The sequence below is a fragment of the Silene latifolia genome, chromosome 7 (genome assembly GCF_048544455.1).
Source record: "Silene latifolia isolate original U9 population chromosome 7, ASM4854445v1, whole genome shotgun sequence".
NCBI classification, from domain to species: domain Eukaryota; kingdom Viridiplantae; phylum Streptophyta; class Magnoliopsida; order Caryophyllales; family Caryophyllaceae; genus Silene; species Silene latifolia.
Window position 1 is genome coordinate 55,223,461 of NC_133532.1, and position 21,701 is coordinate 55,245,161.

At 41.9% G+C, this 21,701-nt stretch overlaps 2 protein-coding genes across 2 annotated transcripts; both read right to left on the reverse strand.

Moving 5' to 3' along the window:
- Positions 1-11,150: 11,150 nt before the first annotated feature.
- On the reverse strand, positions 11,151-11,951 carry LOC141590102 (uncharacterized). The gene is made up of 2 exons (XM_074410713.1): positions 11,508-11,951; positions 11,151-11,459 (listed from the first exon to the last, which is right to left on the reverse strand). The coding sequence occupies exons 1-2, from the start codon at positions 11,949-11,951 to the stop codon at positions 11,151-11,153; spliced, it is 753 nt and encodes a 250-aa protein (XP_074266814.1).
- Positions 11,952-12,157: 206 nt separating this feature from the next.
- Positions 12,158-12,775, reverse strand: LOC141590103 (uncharacterized). The gene has a single exon (XM_074410714.1). It carries the CDS (start codon positions 12,773-12,775, stop codon positions 12,158-12,160), a length of 618 nt encoding a protein of 205 aa, XP_074266815.1.
- Positions 12,776-21,701: the final 8,926 nt, after the last annotated feature.

Here is a 21,701-nt window from a genome sequence, read left to right on the forward strand (position 1 = left end):
ACAGCTGAACAAGGGAAAGCTCATGACCAGATTTGAAATTATGAGTCGGGATCTGTTTTCTTATCTTAGTCAAGTCGAGTCTAGGACTTTCTTTTCCTGAAGTTGAGTCGTTTGTTCCGCGATGACCTAGGGTGTGTCCTAGGAATCGTTCCTTCGAGTCTTTTAAGCATTTGTCATTCCAATAAAAGTCGCAGTTTCGTTTCCAAATATGTCTTGTTTCCAATCCTCAATCATTCCGAAAACATGATAAAATGCACAACACACTCGAAGGCATCCCTGGGGTGGAAGTATGTCCCGTTTCAAAATGTAAGGATACTTTAGGATCCCATGTCTGTTTCTTTTACCTATTCCATGTCTGGCGGTAGAAAACCTCCATCTGAACCAATGTTTGTGACAAGCTTTTAGATGATTCTATGACGAACCCGGACTAGCTCCTTGTTTCCCCTATCGATGATGGAAGGCAAGCCTTTTCCCCATAAAATCATCCCCTCTCGAAGAGAGAAGAGACCAACCCGTTGTAACAAGGATTTGTTAATTCTGACCCAATTTAGTTGGCGAAGCCCAGTTTTCAAGGTGTATCCCTTTATGACTAAGAGAATGAATAGAAGATCATTTTCAAAGAGAGAAAAAAGATGAAAAAGAATGAAAAGATGGAAAAAAAAGGACGCAAAAAAAAAGCAAAAGAAAAAAATGAAAAATGAAAAAAAGAAAAAGAGACAAAAAAGAAAGAAAAAAAAAAGAAAAAGAGACAAAAAAAGAAAGAAAAAAAAGAGAAAAGAAGAAGAGAAGAAATGTTGATCGGAGTTCAAAGGCGAAGCCAAAATGGTCAGGTAGTACCATCAGCAGTCATCCATACCTCTAAGTCCTTCCCGAGGCATTTACGAGGGAATAGTTAGGGATTTTGAGAATCAGTCTGCTTGTGTTAGTACACCCAAGCCTTTAGGGTCCAGACATGGAAATTTGATCCCACATCGATTTCCAACCCATTTGTACTCGGGTCTCATCAAACCTGAGACACCATTTCCAACCACATCAGCAGCCATAGCCCTTGGCCTTAGCACCACAAAACAAGCCTTCAGAATGATGGTTAACCATTCCAACTTGTTATTACCAAGCTCTACATCCCAAAAGATCCAAGCCTTTTACACCTAACCCCAAACACGGGATTTAACGGTACTTTACAGGCTAGAATGGGATATGACATGATACCTTAGGTGAAACCTTCGAGTGTGTACACACAATCAAAATGCCATGTTTATGCACCATGATCGAACTACGTTGGATTTGATTTCGCTCCACGCGAATACGTAGGCAGTCCTTCAGAATAAGGGATTCAATCCACTCATCAACCAAGTTGTCATCTTGTCGGTTTCTTACGGGTCTTAACCAAGTCCAAATGAAGCCACCTTTGTTTGAGTCGGTCTTAGCACTCGATGTAGGCTAGGATAAGGATATAGGTTCGGATGAATAGTATCGAGTCTCAGAATGAGCTTTATCTAATGGTTTAGGCAAAGATGCTGAGTCACATAGATGTGGGCTTGTGTTGGGAACAGAAAATATGAAAAACCCGCTGAAAAGAAAGAAGGCGTGGAAGAAAAATAGTAAAAGCCCGCTGAAAAGAAAGAAGGCGGTGGCAAGAAATGATGAAAACTCGCTGAAAAGAAAGGAGACGAGGAGAAGAGTGACAAAATGTTCCCGACAAAAGTCATGTGTGATGTCTAAGTGTTCTCATAAAATCAGTCTGTGTTTAGTGTCTGGGCGAAGCCAACGTTGTCGCTCCGTGAGTTTAATCCACCTTGTCAATGCCAAGTGATCTTGATTCCCATGTGCCCTCGGGAGCACGCCCATGCCATACGAAATCTTCGTCCCAAGTCCGACGACCTTGTGATTCCCGTTTGTCATCTTTTCGCGTCAGAATGGCCAATTTACTTTTCTACCCCCAACAGTCAATAATCGAATTAAAACCCGGGCACACTTACGGTTTTATTTTCCTTTTTTGTTTTACGGTAGCGGGCTACGCCCACGTTGTTTACGGGTCATACAGAGTGTCTGAGTCGTATTTCATGCTCACCCATCAAGGTTCGATTTCAAAATGCCAAATATTTCAAAATTTCAAAATTTCAAAAACTTTTTGCGCATTATGGATCGATGATCCAAGTCAAGGTTCAAACCTCAGAGTTCAAAATCAAATTTTGGGTCGATGACCCAGCACCCAAATGATTCGTTTCAAATTCAAATTTCGGGTCGATAGCCCAACATCATAAATGATGTCAAAATCCAAAATTTGGGTCGATAGCCCAATTATTCAAAATTTTCAACATGTTCAAATTTCGGGTCGATGACCCAGTATTTCAAACTCAAATTTCGGGTCGATGACCCAACATTCCAAGTGATGTCAAATTCAAAATTCGGGTCGATGACCAATTTATTCAAAATTTTCAAATTCAATTTTCGGGTCGATGACCCAATCTTTCAAATGATCTAATTTTAGGATCGATGATCCAAATGTGCTTATGTGATGATTATTGCTAGTATGTTTTTGTGTTTCAAATATAGCAGGATATGCTTCAACTGGGGGCTCTAAAGTCTTCGACTTTAGAGCCATTGCAAATCGGGGCTCTCGGCCGTTGGCTTCAGAGACCATTATCAGGATGTAAAGGATGACATCAACCAAGAATTCAATTCAATACAAGAGTATGAAATGGAAGAATTCCGTAGCTGAAAGCAAATGATGAAAGCGGCGGCAACCTCCTCGGAAAGTCCCGTCCCATTTGGACAAACGCCAGCAGATGATAAATTTTGGGCAAATGTCAGCAGATGATGAACTTTGGGCAAATGCCAGCAGATGATAAACTTTGGGCATGTGTCAGCAGTTGCCGAACTACGACGCGGGTTTGATTCCGTCAGAAACGGATACGTAGGCGCCTAAGGTTAGGGCTCAATCCATCATATACGCAACTTTATGGGTCGACGACCAACAACGATGATAATTTGACACAACAGAAGCAAGAGTCAATCCCCGACGAAGTTTCAGGTATGATCTCTTCTTATGGCTGGCGAGCTTATATACGCAAGTCTAATGGACTATAAACGACCCGCAGAATCCTCAGGTCGAGAGGGACCTGGGGTATACTTTGACTTTCGCCTTGTCCAAGCCTCAGTCAAAGTGGGGGCTCTGTAGATACCCATATCCGTCGATATTGGAATTTATAGAGAACCCGACAAACACCCGATGATGATAGGACACATGTATTCATTAGTTTGTCATTGTCATTATTTGGGTTCGTTTTACGATGTAGAATGAGCGTTGTCGATGAAGTATTTTATTAATTTAAATGATATTTAAATTATATCTTTTTTAAGGTGAATTCATTATTGCTTTATTTTGAATTTATTTTCTCAAGTTTATTTTATTGAAAATAAAATAAATAATTGATTTGAAAAATCATTTTATGAGTGTATTTGATTTGAAAAATCATTTATTTTAATGTGTTATTTGATTTGAAAAATCGAATTTGAAAATCGAAAACTCGTTTCAACCACGCGTTTTGGAGCTCGATTATAGCTCGGTTTTTGAGCCCGTTTTCTTTACGAGTTGGCACGAATCTCGAGTACACTAACCAACCTAGGCCTCTACCAATCCAACCCCAGTTCGAACCCCCATATCCACACCCAAATCTCGTCCCAAACATCCCCCCAACACAGCCCAATTTCTTCCTTTACCCGTGTTTGTATAGCCCGTCGAAAGCCTTTCTAAACCGACTCAAACTTGGTCCAAACCCGCAACCCATCACCACCAATCCGTGCTCCACATTACCCACAATAACCCAGCACCAAGACCACCACAAAACCCATCCAAATCCCGTCCCAAATACTCCCCAAACAGCCCGCAACACAAGCAGCCCCCCCCCCCCCTGTTTTGCGTGCTCAATCCCGAGCCCAAAACCCGCTCCAAACACCACATAAACCCGTGCCCATTAACCCTACAACATACCCTAGTATCCTACCCATATTACCTTAGATTAAACACCAAGCAAACCCCCCATACAAACCCTAAAATCCCCACGAATAGCTGATGGGCAGCAGCTATGCGAAACAGGCCCGACTGCTTGTTGCCCTACTTCTACCCTTCGAAACTCCTTATAAATACCCCCCCTTCACCATACATTCATTCCTCTAAGTTCTCCATACATACTACCGTCACTTACAAGCTTTAAACTCCAGAAACAAACCCTAATTGCCTCTCAAAAACCCTCGACAAAATCGACATACAAAACTGAGAATCAGTTTGTGTGTCCTCTTTGGAACCCTTCGTTTAACCCTCAAATCTCCATTAAAATTCGAGTTTCTTGTTCCTAATTAACCACACAACATTCATCTACATATTAGATAAAGATTTATGAGCCAAATTGCCCTTGAGAGTACACGAATTCCCTCGAAAAAGAGAGTGTTATACACTCTGTTTTCGCGACTTTTCCTGTCTGTCCAGTTCTGTTTGTGCTCGTTTTTCGTGCCCAATAACTCAAAACGAGCAGGGATTGTTTTAAGATCTCTGTTCTCCTCTCTTTCTAGTTTTCAAAACATCTATTAAATCGAATTTTCACCGTGAAACGAGAGAGAAATCGCAGTTTGAAAGTTGCTGTCCAGATTTGCAAAAAACGTGTTGTTTGCTTTGTTTCTTCGTCGACGACGGCCTCTCGAGATAAAATCTACCATCGATTACGACCCAAGACGGTGTCAACGATACATGTAGGTTGAGGGTGCATCAAATCCTCCTCTTTCTCCCTTTTATTTCGTTTTTTTTATGTTTGTTTTTTTATTGTTTCGTTTTATTTTGTTTATCGTTTGTTTTCATTAACTATGAAACTAGTTTAGTCCGAGTATGATTTAAAGTACCACCATGAACACCCGCGTTGACTTGAGATGGGAAAGAAATCCGCTACATCAGTCGGTCGTAACCCCCGTCTCATTTACATATCCTCGTGTTCAAGGTAGGGCATTAATAAAACGAATTCTAACTTCGCTCTTCGCTTTTGATCCCTCTCTTGTTTCGTGTAATTCGACCCACCCTAGGACCCATCACATGTTAGTATGACCTCTGATTGTTAACATATAACTCATTTAGATGACATTAGATCAATTTAATAACCTAATTAGACACGTTAGGGTACATCGACGTAGCTTTAAAAACCGATTAACAATTCTGTAACTTAATTGAATGCATCTGTCTCTTTCACATAATTTCTCGCTAGTATAAGAGTGCGTGATTAGCACCTTCTCATTAACACTCGACGAGTTAATTTAATTAGCAAACTTGATCTAATTTGACCCCTTTAGGCCGTGTAGAATACGCGTTTGCAAGACATCTTTTCAATCGATCAACGTCGTTTCTAACTTGTTTTCTAGCCCGCTTTCGAACTTGTTTCGCAAATCTATCTAACTAATGAATCTAACCTAGGAACTAGGGTGGACGTGGGTTTAGGCCGTGAGGGTGGCCGTGCCTCTTCTTGTTTCGTTTGTTTTATATCATTTGTTCTTTGTCGTTTCGTAGCCTGTAATTTACAGTTTGTTCATCGAGTTGTAACTTTCAAGTTTGTTTTACTTTTATCGAGTCAAAACTTCTTCAAAAACCTTAGTCTTGTTTGGTTAGATGGTTGTGCCCCAATGCATGTAAGAGCGTAGTAAATCGCATGTTGTTTAAAGCAACATGGCCCGATTTATGTTAATGCATGCTTTGGTGTGTGACCCAATGTCCAATTCGATAAGATTAAGCAAAAGCACGCATCACGAGGAGTGACCCAAGGCCGTGAGTCATGTAAGCCGTGGGCCACCCCCTTGTGCACGTTTCCCTAGGCCGAGTTGGCCGTGTAATGTGTCGTGTACGGTTTTGTGTATAGCGTTGTATTTTAGGTCGAGTTGTATCTTTAATTTATCGTTGTGTCGGCATGAAATGCCTGGGTTGTAATAGGGTAGATCACAACGGCTCCCCCATTCCCATCAAGCCTTGTTTGTTTCGTTTATATGTTGTTAGATCAATCAACCCACATGCTAAATTACAACTTTGACAAAGTTAGTTTAGTTGCATCTAAAACGACATAGAAACTTCACATGTTAGGGTTTTAAAACGATGTTTGCATATCATATATCGTAGTAGCTATGACCTTGTTTGAAATCCGACATTTGACTTAGTAGAGGCCGTTATTGACGGGCAGGGTTAGGTGTCCTTATGGGCTTCCTAACACGTACCCTCACCCCTTACTCAAGATCTATGGTTTGCGGATCCGTCTAAATACCATTGGATTACGAGAGTCATTCAAATCGAGTGATATAGGGTACAAGTCTTTATCTTTAATCACTCGTAGTCGATGGGCTTTATGCTTTTCGATGAAAGGTGTAAAGTTGACTTGAACGGTTCCAAGTTCCCAAAAAACTTGGTGGCGACTCTAATTTGTCTTAATTCGATTCGAAAGAACCTCGAGTCGATTATGCCTAGTGTGGAACCCGCGGACGCTGTTCCCGCGGGCGTTGTCCACAGGTGGTGATGAAGGAGAGACCAGTGCTAGGACTGAACAACCAGCTGTCGCGTTGGTCGAGGAGGTCAGGGTGGATTCCCTTGTTGCCCAGGGAGGGGAATGTCCATCTGCGGGAGAGGCTATTGTGGAGCCCAACATCCCTGTAGATGTTCCTGCTGGTGCCACCCCGGATTCTGCTGCTGCTGCCTAGTTTAGGTATTTAAATTTAATTTTTTTTATCTTGATGTTTTGTTGAGCACCCTGTGTGGTGGACCATTATAATCCAACTCTTGGTGCCTGGTAGTTTTGGGCACCTTTTAGTACTCTTTTGTTTTTGCCTCGTAGGAGGGGCAAAAATACTTACTTTTCAAGTTCCCCCTGCTGAGGGATGTTTATGAAAATTCCGTTTTGTTCCTTCTGTTATTTTGCTAGCAATTTTTTTGTTATTTCTGTTTGTGTGCCGGCTTCGTACTTGTTGAGGTGTCTATGGTGGTTCGGGGAGCTTTCTGTCCATCAGAATGCTCAAGTCCCTCTGTTTCGACCACGCGCACATTGGGTACTTCCTGCAGGAGGAACAGTTTGCTAGTTCATGTTCATCAGTTAGCCTACTAGGATATTGCCTTAATATTCAACTTACCATATCCACATTCAATCCAAAAACAATGATAAACCTAAAAATGGAAGCAATTTCATAAATCCAAAATAGTTTAGGGAGCACAAAGTGTGTTCCCCCAGAGTTTTACAACAACTTAAAAGAAATAGAGTTTCATTTTGGTCTTTTGAAATACTAAGTACGCTGCTTCCACATTTTGCTCTTTGTGACACCTGTGAAGTTGACACCAAGGGAAAATAAGAAAAAAGGGTTTTGACTCAAAGGATTTGAAAGATACGTTGTAAGTTGTCATTTCCTTAGTAGTACCTGCTGAATTCAGGAGACTTGGCACGTGCGTACTGAACGAAAGACCTTGCCTGGTGACTTAGTTGTTCCCTCTGTCAAAAGAGATGTTACTGTTAGACCAATGCAGGTGGTACAGTCAAGCGGTACGAAATAAGATGATTAGTTCTTTGCGTATGTACCTTATGAGAGAGTGAGCTGTGGCTCCAGCAAGTGGGTTCTGGGGTTGTTCCCCTTCAAGCGATAGCTGCTTAATCAAAGACACTTTTAGCAAGTTAGTTCATGTTCTATGGTTTTTGGAGTACTGAATGCTAGGATTCAAGGGTCCTGGGATGTACCTGTTGGAGGTGGAACTTCTGGGTCCTGCACCTAGAACCTCAGACATAATACTTTTTAAGGTGAATGATGTTCCAGGATCTAGGGACAGCTTCCCCATCCATAGTCTCCAACTTGTATGCCCTATTACCCATGATGCCTTCTATGCGGTAGGGACCTTCCCAGTTGTAGGCGAATTTGCCTGCACTCTGTTTCTTGGTGTTTGGGAATACCTTCCTGAGTACCAGGTCCCCTACCTGCAGCATTCTCAGCCTTATATTTTTGTTGTAACTCCTGGCAGTTGTCTGCTTGTAGGCTTCCATCCTGATTTGGGCGCTGGTCCTTGGTTCATCAATGGTTCCAGGCTCCTGGCCATTTCTACCTAGTTCCTCTCTTCGGTGGCATTGGCATATCGATGCGTCGGTACTTGCACCTCAGAGGGAATAACTGCCTCAGCCCCATATACCAGATTGAATGGTGTTTGACCTGTTGCCACTTTGGGGGTAGTTCTATCAGACCACAGCACGAAGGGGAGCTTATCTGCCCAATTGCCTCCTATCTCCTCCAGCCTTCTTTTCAGGTTCTTCATGACTATCTTGTTGCTGGATTCTGCCTGACCGTTGGACTACAGATTCCTAGGAGTGAACTTAAGTAGCTTGATGTTCCACCTGGCGCAGTAGTCTTCCGTTCTATTGGATATGAATTGTGACCCGTTGTCACCTATGATTTCTGAAGGGATGCCATATCTGCTAACTATGTTCCTCTTGATAAAAGATATCACATGCTTCTCCCGGATCTGAGGGAAAGCTTTTGCCTCTATCCATTTAGAGAAGTAATCCGTCATTGCAAGCATGTACGCCCTGTTTCTAGAAGCACGGGGTAATGTTCCCACAATCTCCATTCCCCATTTCATAAAAGGCCAAAGCGAGATGATCGGATGCATATGTTCTGCTGGCTGGTGGCTGAGAAGAGCGTGCCTTTGGCATTCTTTGCATTTCTTGATGTAATCTATGGCGTCCTTCCTCATGTTAGGTCATAAGTAACCCTGTATTAGTATCTTGTTGGACAGGCTCCTACCCCCTGTGTGATTTCCACAATCGCCACTGTGGATATCACACATTACTGCCAGTGCCTCCTGTATGCTTAAGCACCTCAGATAGGGTCCTGCCAAGGACTTCCTAAATAGGATACCATCAATAAGTACGAATCTGGAGGATTTCATTTTGAAGTTCCAGGTGTCTTTCTGGTCAGGTGGTAATACCTCATCACGTAGCTAACTAATATAAGGCTTGCGCCAATCATCAATCTCTTCCTGGGGCGTAGCAGTACACAGTATCCCTGCTTCGTATTTCCAATGGGTGGTTGTAACCTTACTGGCGTTCTGCTGTTTATTCTGATGTATGGCAGGTTTCATGACATGTGAATGGTATAGTACCCACTGCTCCTGGAGTGAAGGCTGCTTCCAGGGTGGTAAGAGCATCCGCTTCAACATTCCGATCCCTTAGTATCTGCTGGATGTGGAAGGAGGCAAAGAGGAGTTTGAGCTCCTTCGCCACTTCCAGGTTGGCTATTATTTTAGGATCCCTGGCCGGATATACGTTATTCACATGGTTTACGATCAGTTTGGAGTCACTATACAACACGATGGAGCTGATTTGCAATTCTAAGGCTAATTGGAGTCCTAAGATTAGGGCCTCGTATTCAGCCTCGTTATTCGTTGCTTTGAACTCACACCGTACTGCCTGTATTATCTGTTTCCCCTAAGGTGATTTCAGGACCAGCCCTACCCCTGCTCCCTTCTTATTGGATGCCCCATCAACATGTAACTCCCATACCTGCTCCCCTTTAGCCACACTTAGGGTCGAGATTTCACTGAAGGCTTGTTCTTGGAGAGTGGGACTAAAGTCTGACACAAAGTCAGCTAGGGCTTGGGACTTTATGGCTGTTCGGGGTTCAAATTTGAGGTCGTATCCACTCATGTGGACAGACCACTTAACCATTCTCCTTGACAGTTCGGGTTTCCTCATTATGGTTTTCAGGGGGTAGTTGATCACGACTGAAATTGTATGTGACTCAAAATAGGGATGCAATTTATACGACACAGTAACAAGTGCTAAACGAGTTTTTCTAGAGATGTGTACCTAGTCTATGCAGGTAACAGAGACTTGCTTATATAGTTTACTGGTTTCTGCATTCCTTCGTGCTCTCGTAACAGTACAGCTCTTACAGCTGCCTCTGTCACTAATAGATACAAGTACAACGGTTCTCCCTATTCTGGCTTGGAGAGAAGAGGAGGGGTGTTTAGGTACTGCTTGAGCTCCCCAAACGCCTTTTCATGCTCCTGCGTCCACTTAAACTTCTGGCTCTTCCTTAGGATGTCATAGAACAATCGACACCAGTCTGAGGACCTTGATATGAACAGGTTTAGGGTTGCTACCCGACCCGGGAGCCTCTGTACGTCCTTTGGCTTCTGAGGAGATTCTAACTGAAGTACTACTTTGATTTGCTCTGTGCTAGCCTCTATCCCTCTTTGCGTCACCAAGTACCCCAGGAATTTCCCAGAGGAGACTCCAAAAGTGCATTTCAGGGGATTCAGCTTCATATGGTATTTTCTGAGGATCGAGAAGGTATTCTCCAGGTAGAACATATGTTGTTCTGCCTTCTCGGATTTGACTACCATATTGTCAATGTAGACTTCCATTGTTCTCCTTATCTCCTCCTTAAACATTCTGTTCACCAGACGTTGATAGGTGGAACCAGCATTCTTGAGGCCAAAGGGCATCACATTGTAGCAGTACAAGCCTCTGTCGGATCTGAAGGTTGTTTTCTTCTGATCCTTAGGGTCTATTTTTATTTGGTTGTACCCACTCCAGGCATCAAGGAAGGTAAGTAGCTCATGCCCTACTGTAGCGTCTACCATGGAATCAATGTGCGGCAGGGGGAATAGGTCTTTTTGGCAAGCTTTGTTAAGATCTGTGAAATCGACACATGTTCTCCCCTTGTGGTTCTTCTTGGGTACAACCACAACATTCGAGAGCCATTTTGGGTAGTTACTTCCGTGATCTTGCCTGCTGCCAGGAGGTTGTCTACCTCCTGGTTTATCACCTCGTTCCTTTCAGGAGAAAATTTCCGCCTTTTCTGCTTGACTGGAGGAAAGCTGGGGTCTATATTTAGCCGGTGTGTAATTACACTTGGATCTATGCCAATCATGTCGCTATGGGACCAGGCGAAACAATCCATGTTAGTACGTAGAAATTCAATTATCTGCTCACGGATGTTACTTGCACAATCAGCTCCCACCAGGATTGTTCTTGCAGGAAACTGTGGGTTCAGGTTTACTGTGTCGAGTTCCTCCTAGGGAGGTGCGATATACTCCCTCTGGACGCACAGTTTCTGTAATTGCTATGCTAGACCAGCTGCGGTTGGTTTTACAGCGTTCTTGTAGCAATTCCGAGCTTCATTTTGATCTCCCCGTATCTCTTATACCCCCAGGGTGTAGGGAACTTCAGGCTCTGATGGTACGTTGATGGTATCGCTTTCATTTCATGGATCCAAGGCCCGCCAAGTATCATGTTATAAGTTGACGGACCATCAATGACCAAGTATCGTACCTGTTTGTTCATACCCCCTGCAAAGGTAGGTATCACTATTTCTCCAAGGGACTGTTTGGTTTCTCCGCCGAAACCTACCAAGGGTACTGCCTTCTTCACCAGGTCTTTCTCGCTGAACCCCATGTTCTTCAAGGTTTCCAACATTATCAGATTCACAGAGCTTCATGTATCTACCAATATCTTTTTAACAAGGCAATTCCCTATATAAAGGGTAATGATCAAGGCGTCATGGTGGTGTTCTGCCTCATCGGGTACGTCTGCCTCGTCGAATGAGATTGCTGGTAGATTCTGTCTGCTGAACCTGAGGGAGAACTCTGGTTTATCTTCTTTAGTCTCGGTTGCATGGCGCTTTGCTGCTGAATAAGTGAAACCACATATCTCCGACCCCCCTGTGATTGCGTTCACTACCTTTGAGTAAGGTGGAGGTGGGGATGGTTGTGCCTGGTCAGTAGTATTGACCTTTCCAGATTTCGCCCCCTTGGGGAGCAGGTGATCCAAGCATCCAGGACTGTAGAGGTGCTTCACTTCCTTTCGTAGTACTACACAATCTTCTGTATTGTGGCTAATATCGTTGTGGTATTCACACCTTTTGCTGGCATCTCTTCTGTCGTTCTCCATGGGAATAGGCTTCTTGGGCCACCTGGCTACCTGGCCCTCTACCCTAGCTCCCTGATTGCCTTCATTACCCCAGCAAGTCCAGTGGTGAACCCATACTCGCCGAGCTTAGGTGGACCCTCGGTGCTCTCTGTTTCTCTTGAGACTTTGTTCACTGTGTTCTTGCTGTAGGGTTTGGCTCGTTCATTCTTTCTCTCTATTGTGATTTTTTAGCTGGACGACTGTGTTCCATACAGGTCCCTTCTATCCTCATCCTCCTCTAGGTGATAAGTAGCCTCTGCCATTTGCTTGACTTCCTCAAAGGTAGCAGATGGATGATTGGTGAGATCCTTGTACAAATCAGAGTCGCGATGCAGTCCCCTTCTGAAGGCGTTGACTACCGTTATAAGGTCGCACCTAGGGATAGATATTTTTTCCACATTGAATCTGGAAACATAATCCCTGGTGGACTCCTCGAACCTTTGGACGATCCGGTATAGACCACTGGATAATTTTTCTGGTTTGTGACTGCTTGCGAACTGCTGATTGAAAACATTCACTAACCCTGCGAAGCTGGAAATAGACTTGTTGGGAAGGTTAACGAACCACTGGAGTGCGGCTCCTGAGAAGGTGGAACCAAATCCTTTGCACATACATGCCTCCTTTTCAGGCCCGGTTGATGCAACCACCAACATTTTCTGTTTGTACTGGTTGATGTGCTCCAGCGGATCCTTTGTTCCATCATACAACATCATTGTTAGAGTGGTGAACCCCTTTGGCATGCTGATAAGGGCAATGCTGTCCACGAAGGGGGAATCCGCATAGCACTCCGGGGTTGCTACCTCCATGGGATGTGGTAACCCTGGAACCTTGCTGAGTAAGGACCTGATATCCTGCAACTATTGTTCTACATGGCTTCCTACCCCCATACCCTGGTTGTGGGGTACTGAGTAGATCCCATATGGAATTGGCGCTCCTCCAGGAATGTAAGGAGGTACCATATAGCTTCCAGGTAATGGTGTTGAGTTCACAATAGGCCTGAACTGACTGTCTGGAGTATACGGCATATAGGAGCACATCCCGGGATATGCGTTTCATCTTTGATTCCCCGGATTGCGCCCGTACCATTGGCGTCTGGCTTTGGTTGTTGATATGGGATCTGGAGTCAGTGCTCCTAATCCCACAGGATTGAGTACCATGGGGTACGTTTGCGGCATCCTTGGTGGTGATGGGACCCCTGGTGGATGGATCGTACCCTAGGTGGCCACCGTTCCTGCTGGATACACTTGCTCGGGTGGTGTGGTTACCCCTGGTGACAGCATATTGATACGTGCATTTTATATAGTCCTTGTAGGCCTCTTTATGCACGTATTTCTATGCTATTATCGTAGTTTTTTGGTACGAAATGCCCCGAATATGCTACTTTGGTTTGTTTTGTTCTATTTGCAGGAATGGACTAGAAAGTAGTGAAATCAAGCCTTTTACCGTCCGTTTTGCATGCATTTAGAGGAAGAGTGATTTTGAAGCGGAAATGTAGCTGTCTTGGGATGCGTGAAGCCTCTTCGGGAGCTAAAAAGACAAGTCAAAGCTGAACTAACGAACAAGTAGCTGCTGGAGTCATATTTCACTCGATCGAATGCTTATTAGATCGATCGAATGACTTTGGATGGTTGAAGACCTCGATCGAACACTTTCCTTGGTCGATCGAATAGTTGCTTTTAGAGGTTTACTCGATCGAGTGGTTTGGGCTCAGTTTTGCTCGATCAAGTGGTTTCAAATCACTCGATCGAGTAGAATTGCTATTGGGCTCGGGCTTTTTAGTCTTATTTCGTTATTAGGTTAAATAAAAATCGTCTTTGCTATATAAAGGACGACGATTGAAACATATGGGGGATCTTGGAGGCTGTTCCTTGACATCTGATACATTACACTTTTCCATTTTTCTCTGTTAAACATTTATTTTGCTCTTTCTTCTCTGGATTTAATCTGTAACTTTCTCTTTCCCTTTACTCTCTTTATTTAATTTGTTATGTTTCTTTCTTTCTTATATTTTGCTCTTACTTTACTCATTATTATGTCTAGCTAATTCCCCTGCTAGGATTTAGGGGAGTCAATGAATCGTTGTTAATTGCTAATTAGGTTTATAGATCGTTCGCTGTTGTTAAGTCTATGTTGTTAATCACTGCCTTAAACTGTATCTAGCTAATTGAATCGATGCACTTAGCCTTTTTAACCTTGGTAAGCCTTAACCTAGACCGGAAGGTTGGAAGGGGTGAGACCTGCAGTGAACAATAGGATGCTTTAGTGAGGGCGGAAGCTAAGCTAATAGTATTTTAGGGCGAATTGAGACCGGAAGGAGATATTCGTTGCCCCTTAGACCGACACATCGATTGATCTGTGACCTTAGCTGCAATTAAATGACGTTCGTTGATGACCCGACAATCCTAGTTTTCTCTCTTTCTCGTTAATTTCTCTTATCTTTAATTCTCTTCCCTTAATCTCATTAGTTTAGTCCAAACAATTCAAAACCCCCAATTGTGACCTTAGACAGACCGAGTTGACAAGTAGATAGCTACTGCCTCCCTGTGGAGATCGACCCTACTTACCGCTGACTTCTGTTAGTAGTATCTAGGTATTTATTTTTGGTACTGAAACGACGGTATCAAATTTTGGCGCCGTTGCCGGGGAGGCAATTATTTATTTACTTGTCTAATTTTGTCTGTTTTTAGCCTCAAGGGATTTATTCCTTGAGGCCGTTCTAATCTTTTTCTTTAGTGCTGTTTTGATAGGTCCTATAGGTCCTACCTAGACAGTTCTAGGTAAAAGATCATCAAAGGGAAGGCTTGAGTACCTTTGACCTTCCACCTATGTTCCATTCTATGGCGCAGCAGGTGGTTTACTGTGAGAGATGTGGTGGTGCTGGGCACAATGCAGCTATTTGCATGGCAGAAAATGACAAGGTCTATGCGTTCAAGCACCGTAGACAAGCTAGCCATTCCTCTGTAGGTGTGCCGCCACATCTACCTTATCAACGAGGGTATCAAAAGCCTCTGTTTGTCTGGCCACCGCAACAACAAGCTCCTCCTCCTGATAAACAGAAAGAAGAGATTGCTGAGTTGAAGTCTTTAGTGAAGGCGCTTGCACTCCAAGTGCAAGAACATGATAGAAATACTCGCGCGCAAATTGATGAGCTCGAGTCTGAAATAGCTCAGTTAGCTGCTGAGTCGAACATTGGGCAACCAGAGGAAGTCTGCGTTACCTACGCAGAGAGTGGTCTTTCCCACGAAGGACCCGCGTTGCCAAGAGTTGCTGATGATTAGGACGACTCGGAAAATGAAGATCTATCAGATAATGATGCCTCACGCGAAGAGTTCTGCACTGATCAGCAAGAATCACTCGATCGAATGTATTATGTTGGTCGATCGAGTGAAATACCAGAAGAAACGTTCTATCGAGCACAATACATCACTCGATCGAACCGCTGCTTAGAGGAAGTACTCAATCGAGCTGTTTCATATACTCGATCGAGTGAAAATCATGAGGAAATCCTTCGATCGAGTAATAATTCCACTCGATCGACTGATTTGGCCAGAGAGAGCAATGAAAAGTCACTTGGGTTCGTTTTAGATGACGACTTCGATGATGATAATGGGTACGGTGAATCTCCCCTTTTCAAGGCCGAGCTGGATGCGCTAGAGGTTGCGATTTATGGGACGGAACCCACGGAGGAGGCAGCTGAGTCAGTGATTGGTCCTAGTGCGGAAGAGGTAATATCTTCCTTTGTCAATGATTCCATCATTGAGAGCAACCAAACCGAGGTAGTTAACGATAATTATATTATTGTTTGTTTGAATAGTACAATGCCTCATTTGACTCATACTTCGTATTTCAATACTATACCCCCTCCCAGTTGGTCAGATAATTTAACAGTTTTTCACCGTTCTTGTCATCATAAATTTGTTAATCTGAAGCGGTATCCTAATTTCTTACTAATTGCTCCTGAGCTCCTTTATTTTGTGGATAAATTTGGGAGCTGTCATAGGAAATTTGTTAGGCTTAAACGTTTATACATTTTATTTTCCTATGCTTCTGTTCTACTATAGTGCTACTTACAGTTTTGTATAGCACATATGCAGCTGTTTGATCGGTTGTTGCGCGCTTTGAGTTGCTTTGATTCCGACTGTCTGAAGCAGCTTTGAAGAAAAGAAGGTCGAGCTGGGATCTATCCGAAACTAGCGCTACCCGGGAGGCAACCCGGAGGGATTTTATTTTTAATTATTTTTCAAACATTTCATTTTAGTTGTAATAATGGTTTTCATACCATAGACTGGATCGGCTATGTTTGTTTTGTTAGTTTTGCGGGCTATTTTATTGCGTCCTTGCAGGAATATATTGAGGATGACTCGATCGAGTACTTTTTTGTACTCGATCGAAATCTTTTGCTACTGTTTTTACTCGATCGAGTATATATCCTTCTCGATCGAGTACCTGCTAAAGGGAAGCCTTCGATCGAGAGCCCTTCTTCCTCGATCGAATTGTTTTAAGATGCCCAAGTCACTCGATCGACTAATCTACTCTCTTGATCGAGTGCTTTTGCTTGGATTAGCTTCCAGTGACGATGTTCTGAGCTATTTAGCGACCTCCCATGTTGTTGGCTGGTTTGGGGAGGTCCCTATTCGCGTATCTTGTGAGTTTTCCGCTTCTCCACTCTCTCCTTTTTAGTTTGCATTTCATTTCCCTATTTTTGGTACAATGAGGGCATTGTACGGTTTGGTTTGGGGAGGCTATGCATCCATATCTGTGTCTACATAATGTTTTTATTGTATTTCTGTTATCACGTTTAATTTCTGTATGCATTGTTGTGTATTTTTAATAAAAATTCAAAAATCCCTTAAAAATAGAAAATTTTCAAAAAAAATCAAAAAATTTCACGTTTATTTTAGCATATAGGTTGAGTCGGAACGGTAGATTTCAATGATGAAATTGCACTGCAATTGTCTTTTTGCTTAAGCCTTGCATAGACTATTATTCTTTTTAGCATTGTCTTTTTGCATATCTACGAGTTTATGTTAAAATTTAGCTGAACAAATAGACTTGACCTGAAAATTTTGGCAAACTACTTATTAATTCTGAGGATTTAGAGCCGTATAAACTGGTGTCATTTGTGACCAGTTTCATGTAGGATTGTGAGTAGTTACTCCTTGCATATCATGTATCATCAATTAGCACATTTATGAAATTCAATTGCTTTTTGCCTACATACATTCGGGTTAGTGGTTGGTGTCACATGCAAGGAGGTGCTTACATTCCCTTTTCTTTCATTTTTACCCATTTAACTCCACATTAGCCAAATTTGCCTTTTGACCCTTAACTACATCCTAATTTAGCCTGCCTTGTCAAGCTAGTTAGTGTATGTTTCGTGGTATATATTTCATTGTGCTAAGTTTGGTTTGTATCTATTGATTTGGAGTTGGTAATTTATGAAGAAAAGAAAATTGAGAAAAAAAAGGAGGGTGCTGAAAAAAGACGTGAAAAAAAAATGAAAAAAACGCGATCGAAAAAAAAGAAAACAAAAAAAAGAAAAAAAAAGAAAAAAAAAGAAATAAAAAAATGTTGTTTGATGAGAACGGTTTCGCTCCTATGCTTTATTTACATTTATTGAGGAGTATTTTCAGTTCGGTTGGGTGAGTTTTGTGCCAAACGAAGGGCGCATGTGCTTAATTTTATAATTGAGTAAGGATGGATGTTGTCATATGGTTTTGTTTAGGTACTAGCTTGGCCGCCTATACCTCCACATTCCCATAAATGTTTTGCCTTTTCTTACCCATTGCCTCACTTTACCATATTTTTGTAAGCCCTCGGCTGTGACGGACCTTGTTTGGTTGGAATGTATGTGTGGTAGTTAGAATTGTCTATCATATTAGTTACAAGCATGTTTATGTGGGTCGTAGTTTAGGTGAGCGACAATATTTCTATCTCTCTTGTACTTATATGCTTTCCCTTTGCTTCATGAGAGAAGAGTGACCCGTGAGAGTCCATTATTAAAGGTCTTGCAAGGTCGACGGTTTAGCTATTTTATAAACATCCTATAACTCGTTTGCATTTGACTGCTTTGCTATAAGTGTTAGTTTGCTTGCATTAAATTGGTTTAAGTGGGCATTTTTAGCTAGCTCTGAGTTTTCTTTTCCATTCCTTAGTTTGCATTTAGTTTACTCGAGGACGAGTAAAGGTTTGGTTTGGGGAGATTTGATATGTGCATTTTATATAGTCCTTTTAGGTCTCTTTATGCACGTATTTCTATGTTATCCTCGTAGTTTTATGCTACGAAATGCCCCGAATATGCTACTTTGGTTGGTTTTGCCTTATTTGCTGGAATGAACCAGAAAGTAGTGAAATCAAGCCTTTTACCGTCCGTTTTGCATGCATTTAGAGGAAGAGTGATTTTGGAGCGGAAATGTAGCTGTCTTGGGATGCGAGAAGCCACTTCGGGAGCTAAAAAGACAAGTCGAAGCTGAAACTAACAAAGTTATGAGCTGCTGAAGTCAAAGTGAATCGATCGAATGCTTATTTGATCGATCGAATGACTTTAGATGGTTGAAGACCTCGATCGAACACTTTCCTTGGTCGATCGAATAGTTGCTTTTAGAGGTTAACTCGATCGAGTACTATTACTGGTCAATCGAGTGGTTTGAGCTCAGTTTTGCTCGATCGAGTGGTTTCAAATCACTCGATAGAGTGGAATTGCTAATGGGCTCGGGCTTTTTGTTTTATTTCGCTATTAGGTTTAATAAGAATCGTCTCCTCTATAAATAGGACGACGACAAACACATTTAGGGAACCGAAAAAAACAGTTCTTGGACTCCGTTCCTTGATATTTTACTTTACTCTTTCTCTGTAAACATTCCTTTCTCTCTTTTTCTGGATCTACTGTAATTCTCTCTTTTTCCCTTTTCTCTTTATTTAATGATTATTTCTCTTTCTTCTACTTTTGTTCTTTCTTTTATCATGTCTAGCTAATTCTCTTTGCTAGGATTAGGGGATTCGATGGACCGATGTTAATTGCTAATTAGTTTGCAGATTATCGTTGCTGTTTTTGTCTATGTTGTTAATCACTGCTTTAATTGTATCTTGCTAGTTGAATCGATGCAATTAGCCTTTTTAATTTTGTTAAGCCTTGACCTAGACCGGAAGGTTGGAAGGGGTGAGACCCGCAGTGAATGATAGAATACTTTATTGAGGGCTGAAGCTAAGCTAATAGTATTTTAGGGCGAATTGAGACCGGAAGGAGATATTCGTTGCCCCTTAGACCGACACATCGACTAATCTGTGACTTTAACTGTAATTAATTGACGTTCATTGATGAACCGACATCCTAGTTTCCTTTCCCTTTGCTTAATTTTTCTTATTTCTATTTTTCTTGCCTTAATCACGCTAGTTTAGTCAAAACAATCAAAATCCCCACTGTGACCTTAGACAGATCGAATTTAACAAGTAGATAGTGACCGCCTCCCTGTGGAGATCGACCCTACTTACTGCTAGCTTCTGTTAGTGTAACTAGATATTTTATTTTTGGTACTGAAACGGCTGTATCACTTACGTTTCTTGATACAGTTAATTTGATGAAGGCTATGAGTGAGAGGAACAAGCCGAACATTTCAAAGAAAAAGACCGTCTTTTACGGCTCCCGGTGTGGTTATAGATTGATTAAGACGAAACTTGTAAGTACATAATTCTTATAGTATTAGACTATTAGGTGTTTAGTCGGATGTTATATATGTTCATATTAATCATACATATTTTGATAGGATATCAATGTGATGAATGAATTGTAGGCAAAGTTTGGAAAATTAAGTCGTCACGACGCTTGGGTGGAAGGTCACACTCCTAAGAATGGAAAGACGGAAACTGAATATGATAAGGACATCAAAGAGAAAATTGTCTGTTTGAATAAATATGTCACTCCTACCACTGGTGGTCGGAATTATATATATAATTGTGAGTTGCTTATTAGTTTTATGTGTATGTAGAGGATTTGTGACAAGGAGGTACAAGAAGGAAAATGGAAGCCTCAAGGACGTGATGACATTATTGCTAGAGCAATCGACAAATCAGAGCATCCAGGTCGTGTGAGAGGGGTATCGACGCATGTTGGTATCACTAAGTATTTTGGGAAAACTACTCGAACGATGATGAGTGGTGATGATTCCAAGAAGGTAACTGTATAAATACTATATTTGAACCAACGTAATTTATAACTATATATGCTGACATTAATTTCTATTACGCAGCTACAGAAAATAGCGAGGTTGATGTTGAGAATGTTGGAAACTGGGGAAAAGCCATCAGAAAAAGAGTTGGATATGGTTCAAGAAGTCATAAAGGAAGCAGAGGAGGAGGAGGAGGAGGAGGAGGAGGAGGAGGAGGAGGAAGAGGAGGAGGAGGAGGAGGAGGAGGAGGAGGAGGAGGAGGAGGAGGAGGAGGAAAAGAAGAAGAAGAAGAAGAAGAAGAAGAAGAAGAAGAAGAAGAAGAAGAAGGAAGAAGAGGAGAAGGAGGAAAAAGAGGTAATATATTTATGTCTTATATACAGTGTGTTATATGATTTGGAAAATCAGTACGTGTTATATGGACAAGTGTTAATGTACAGAAGGAAGCCGAGGATAACATAGCAAGGGAAAAGGAAATGGCAAAGGAGACTGAGGTAGGAGCCGAGGATTGATATAAGGCAGTTGAAGAGGAAGAGGATGCTAGGAAGGCCGTGACACGGGAGGAGGTGGAGCTAGTTGATGATCAGATGTTCTTCTCAACACCGAAAAAGGCAATAGCTAGCTGCTAGTTTATAATTATTCATATCATACACGTTTTTTACTTATGAAATTTATTAAAGGTTTTGAATGTATGTGTACTAATTGATTAAAGCTGTCGTGAAGGACGATTGCAAGGTGGCTTGTCGTTTGTTCTATTTACAGGAAAAACAGAAAGTTGTTGTTGCCAAGGGATACGTGTTCAATTACGAACGACTTCAACAAGTTAAGGTTCATGGTATACCCCTTCGTGACAAATGCAGGAAAGTGGAAGTGTCCCAATTATATAAAGACGGGTATTGGGAAGTAAAAGTACCATTTCCTAATGAGGAGGTCACTTATTTGGAAGAAGCCCTAAGCTCTTATGTGCAATGGCCTGACAACCTCATCAATGTTGCCATCCCCGAGGTACCTATATGTAGACGTTAATTATTTCTTGTTCTTTAAATATATTAGGGTAAGAATATTAACATATCATAAGTACTTTAATATTTACATTTGCAGAAGTTAAGCAAAGTCATGGTGGCATCTAAAGCAATTACTACTACGTCAACGGACAAGGTCACCGAAAGGACTACGTCTTCCCCAAAAACAAAACCACAGGACATACAATATAAGCCAGCTACGAAAGTTGTTTCAGTCAAGCCTGCTTATGATTTTTATTATGAATCGTGTGAATATAAGAAAAAAATGAAAACTACTTCGCTGAAGGCTTTGCACAACCTGGCTGTGAAGAGGTCACCTAGAGGGATGTAGTCATGATTAACATTGAAGAGGAAATTATGGGCGCAACTTATATAGCCGTACTGGACCCGAAGCAACTGATGGAATTTGTCGACCTTGATAATTTAGATGTTGTTCACATTCTGGTTTGGATGAAGTAAGTTTTATTAATAAAACTATTTAGTCATTTCCATTTACGAATAATGATGTTTGTTTAAATTATCAATTACAATAACAATCTTCGTTCCAT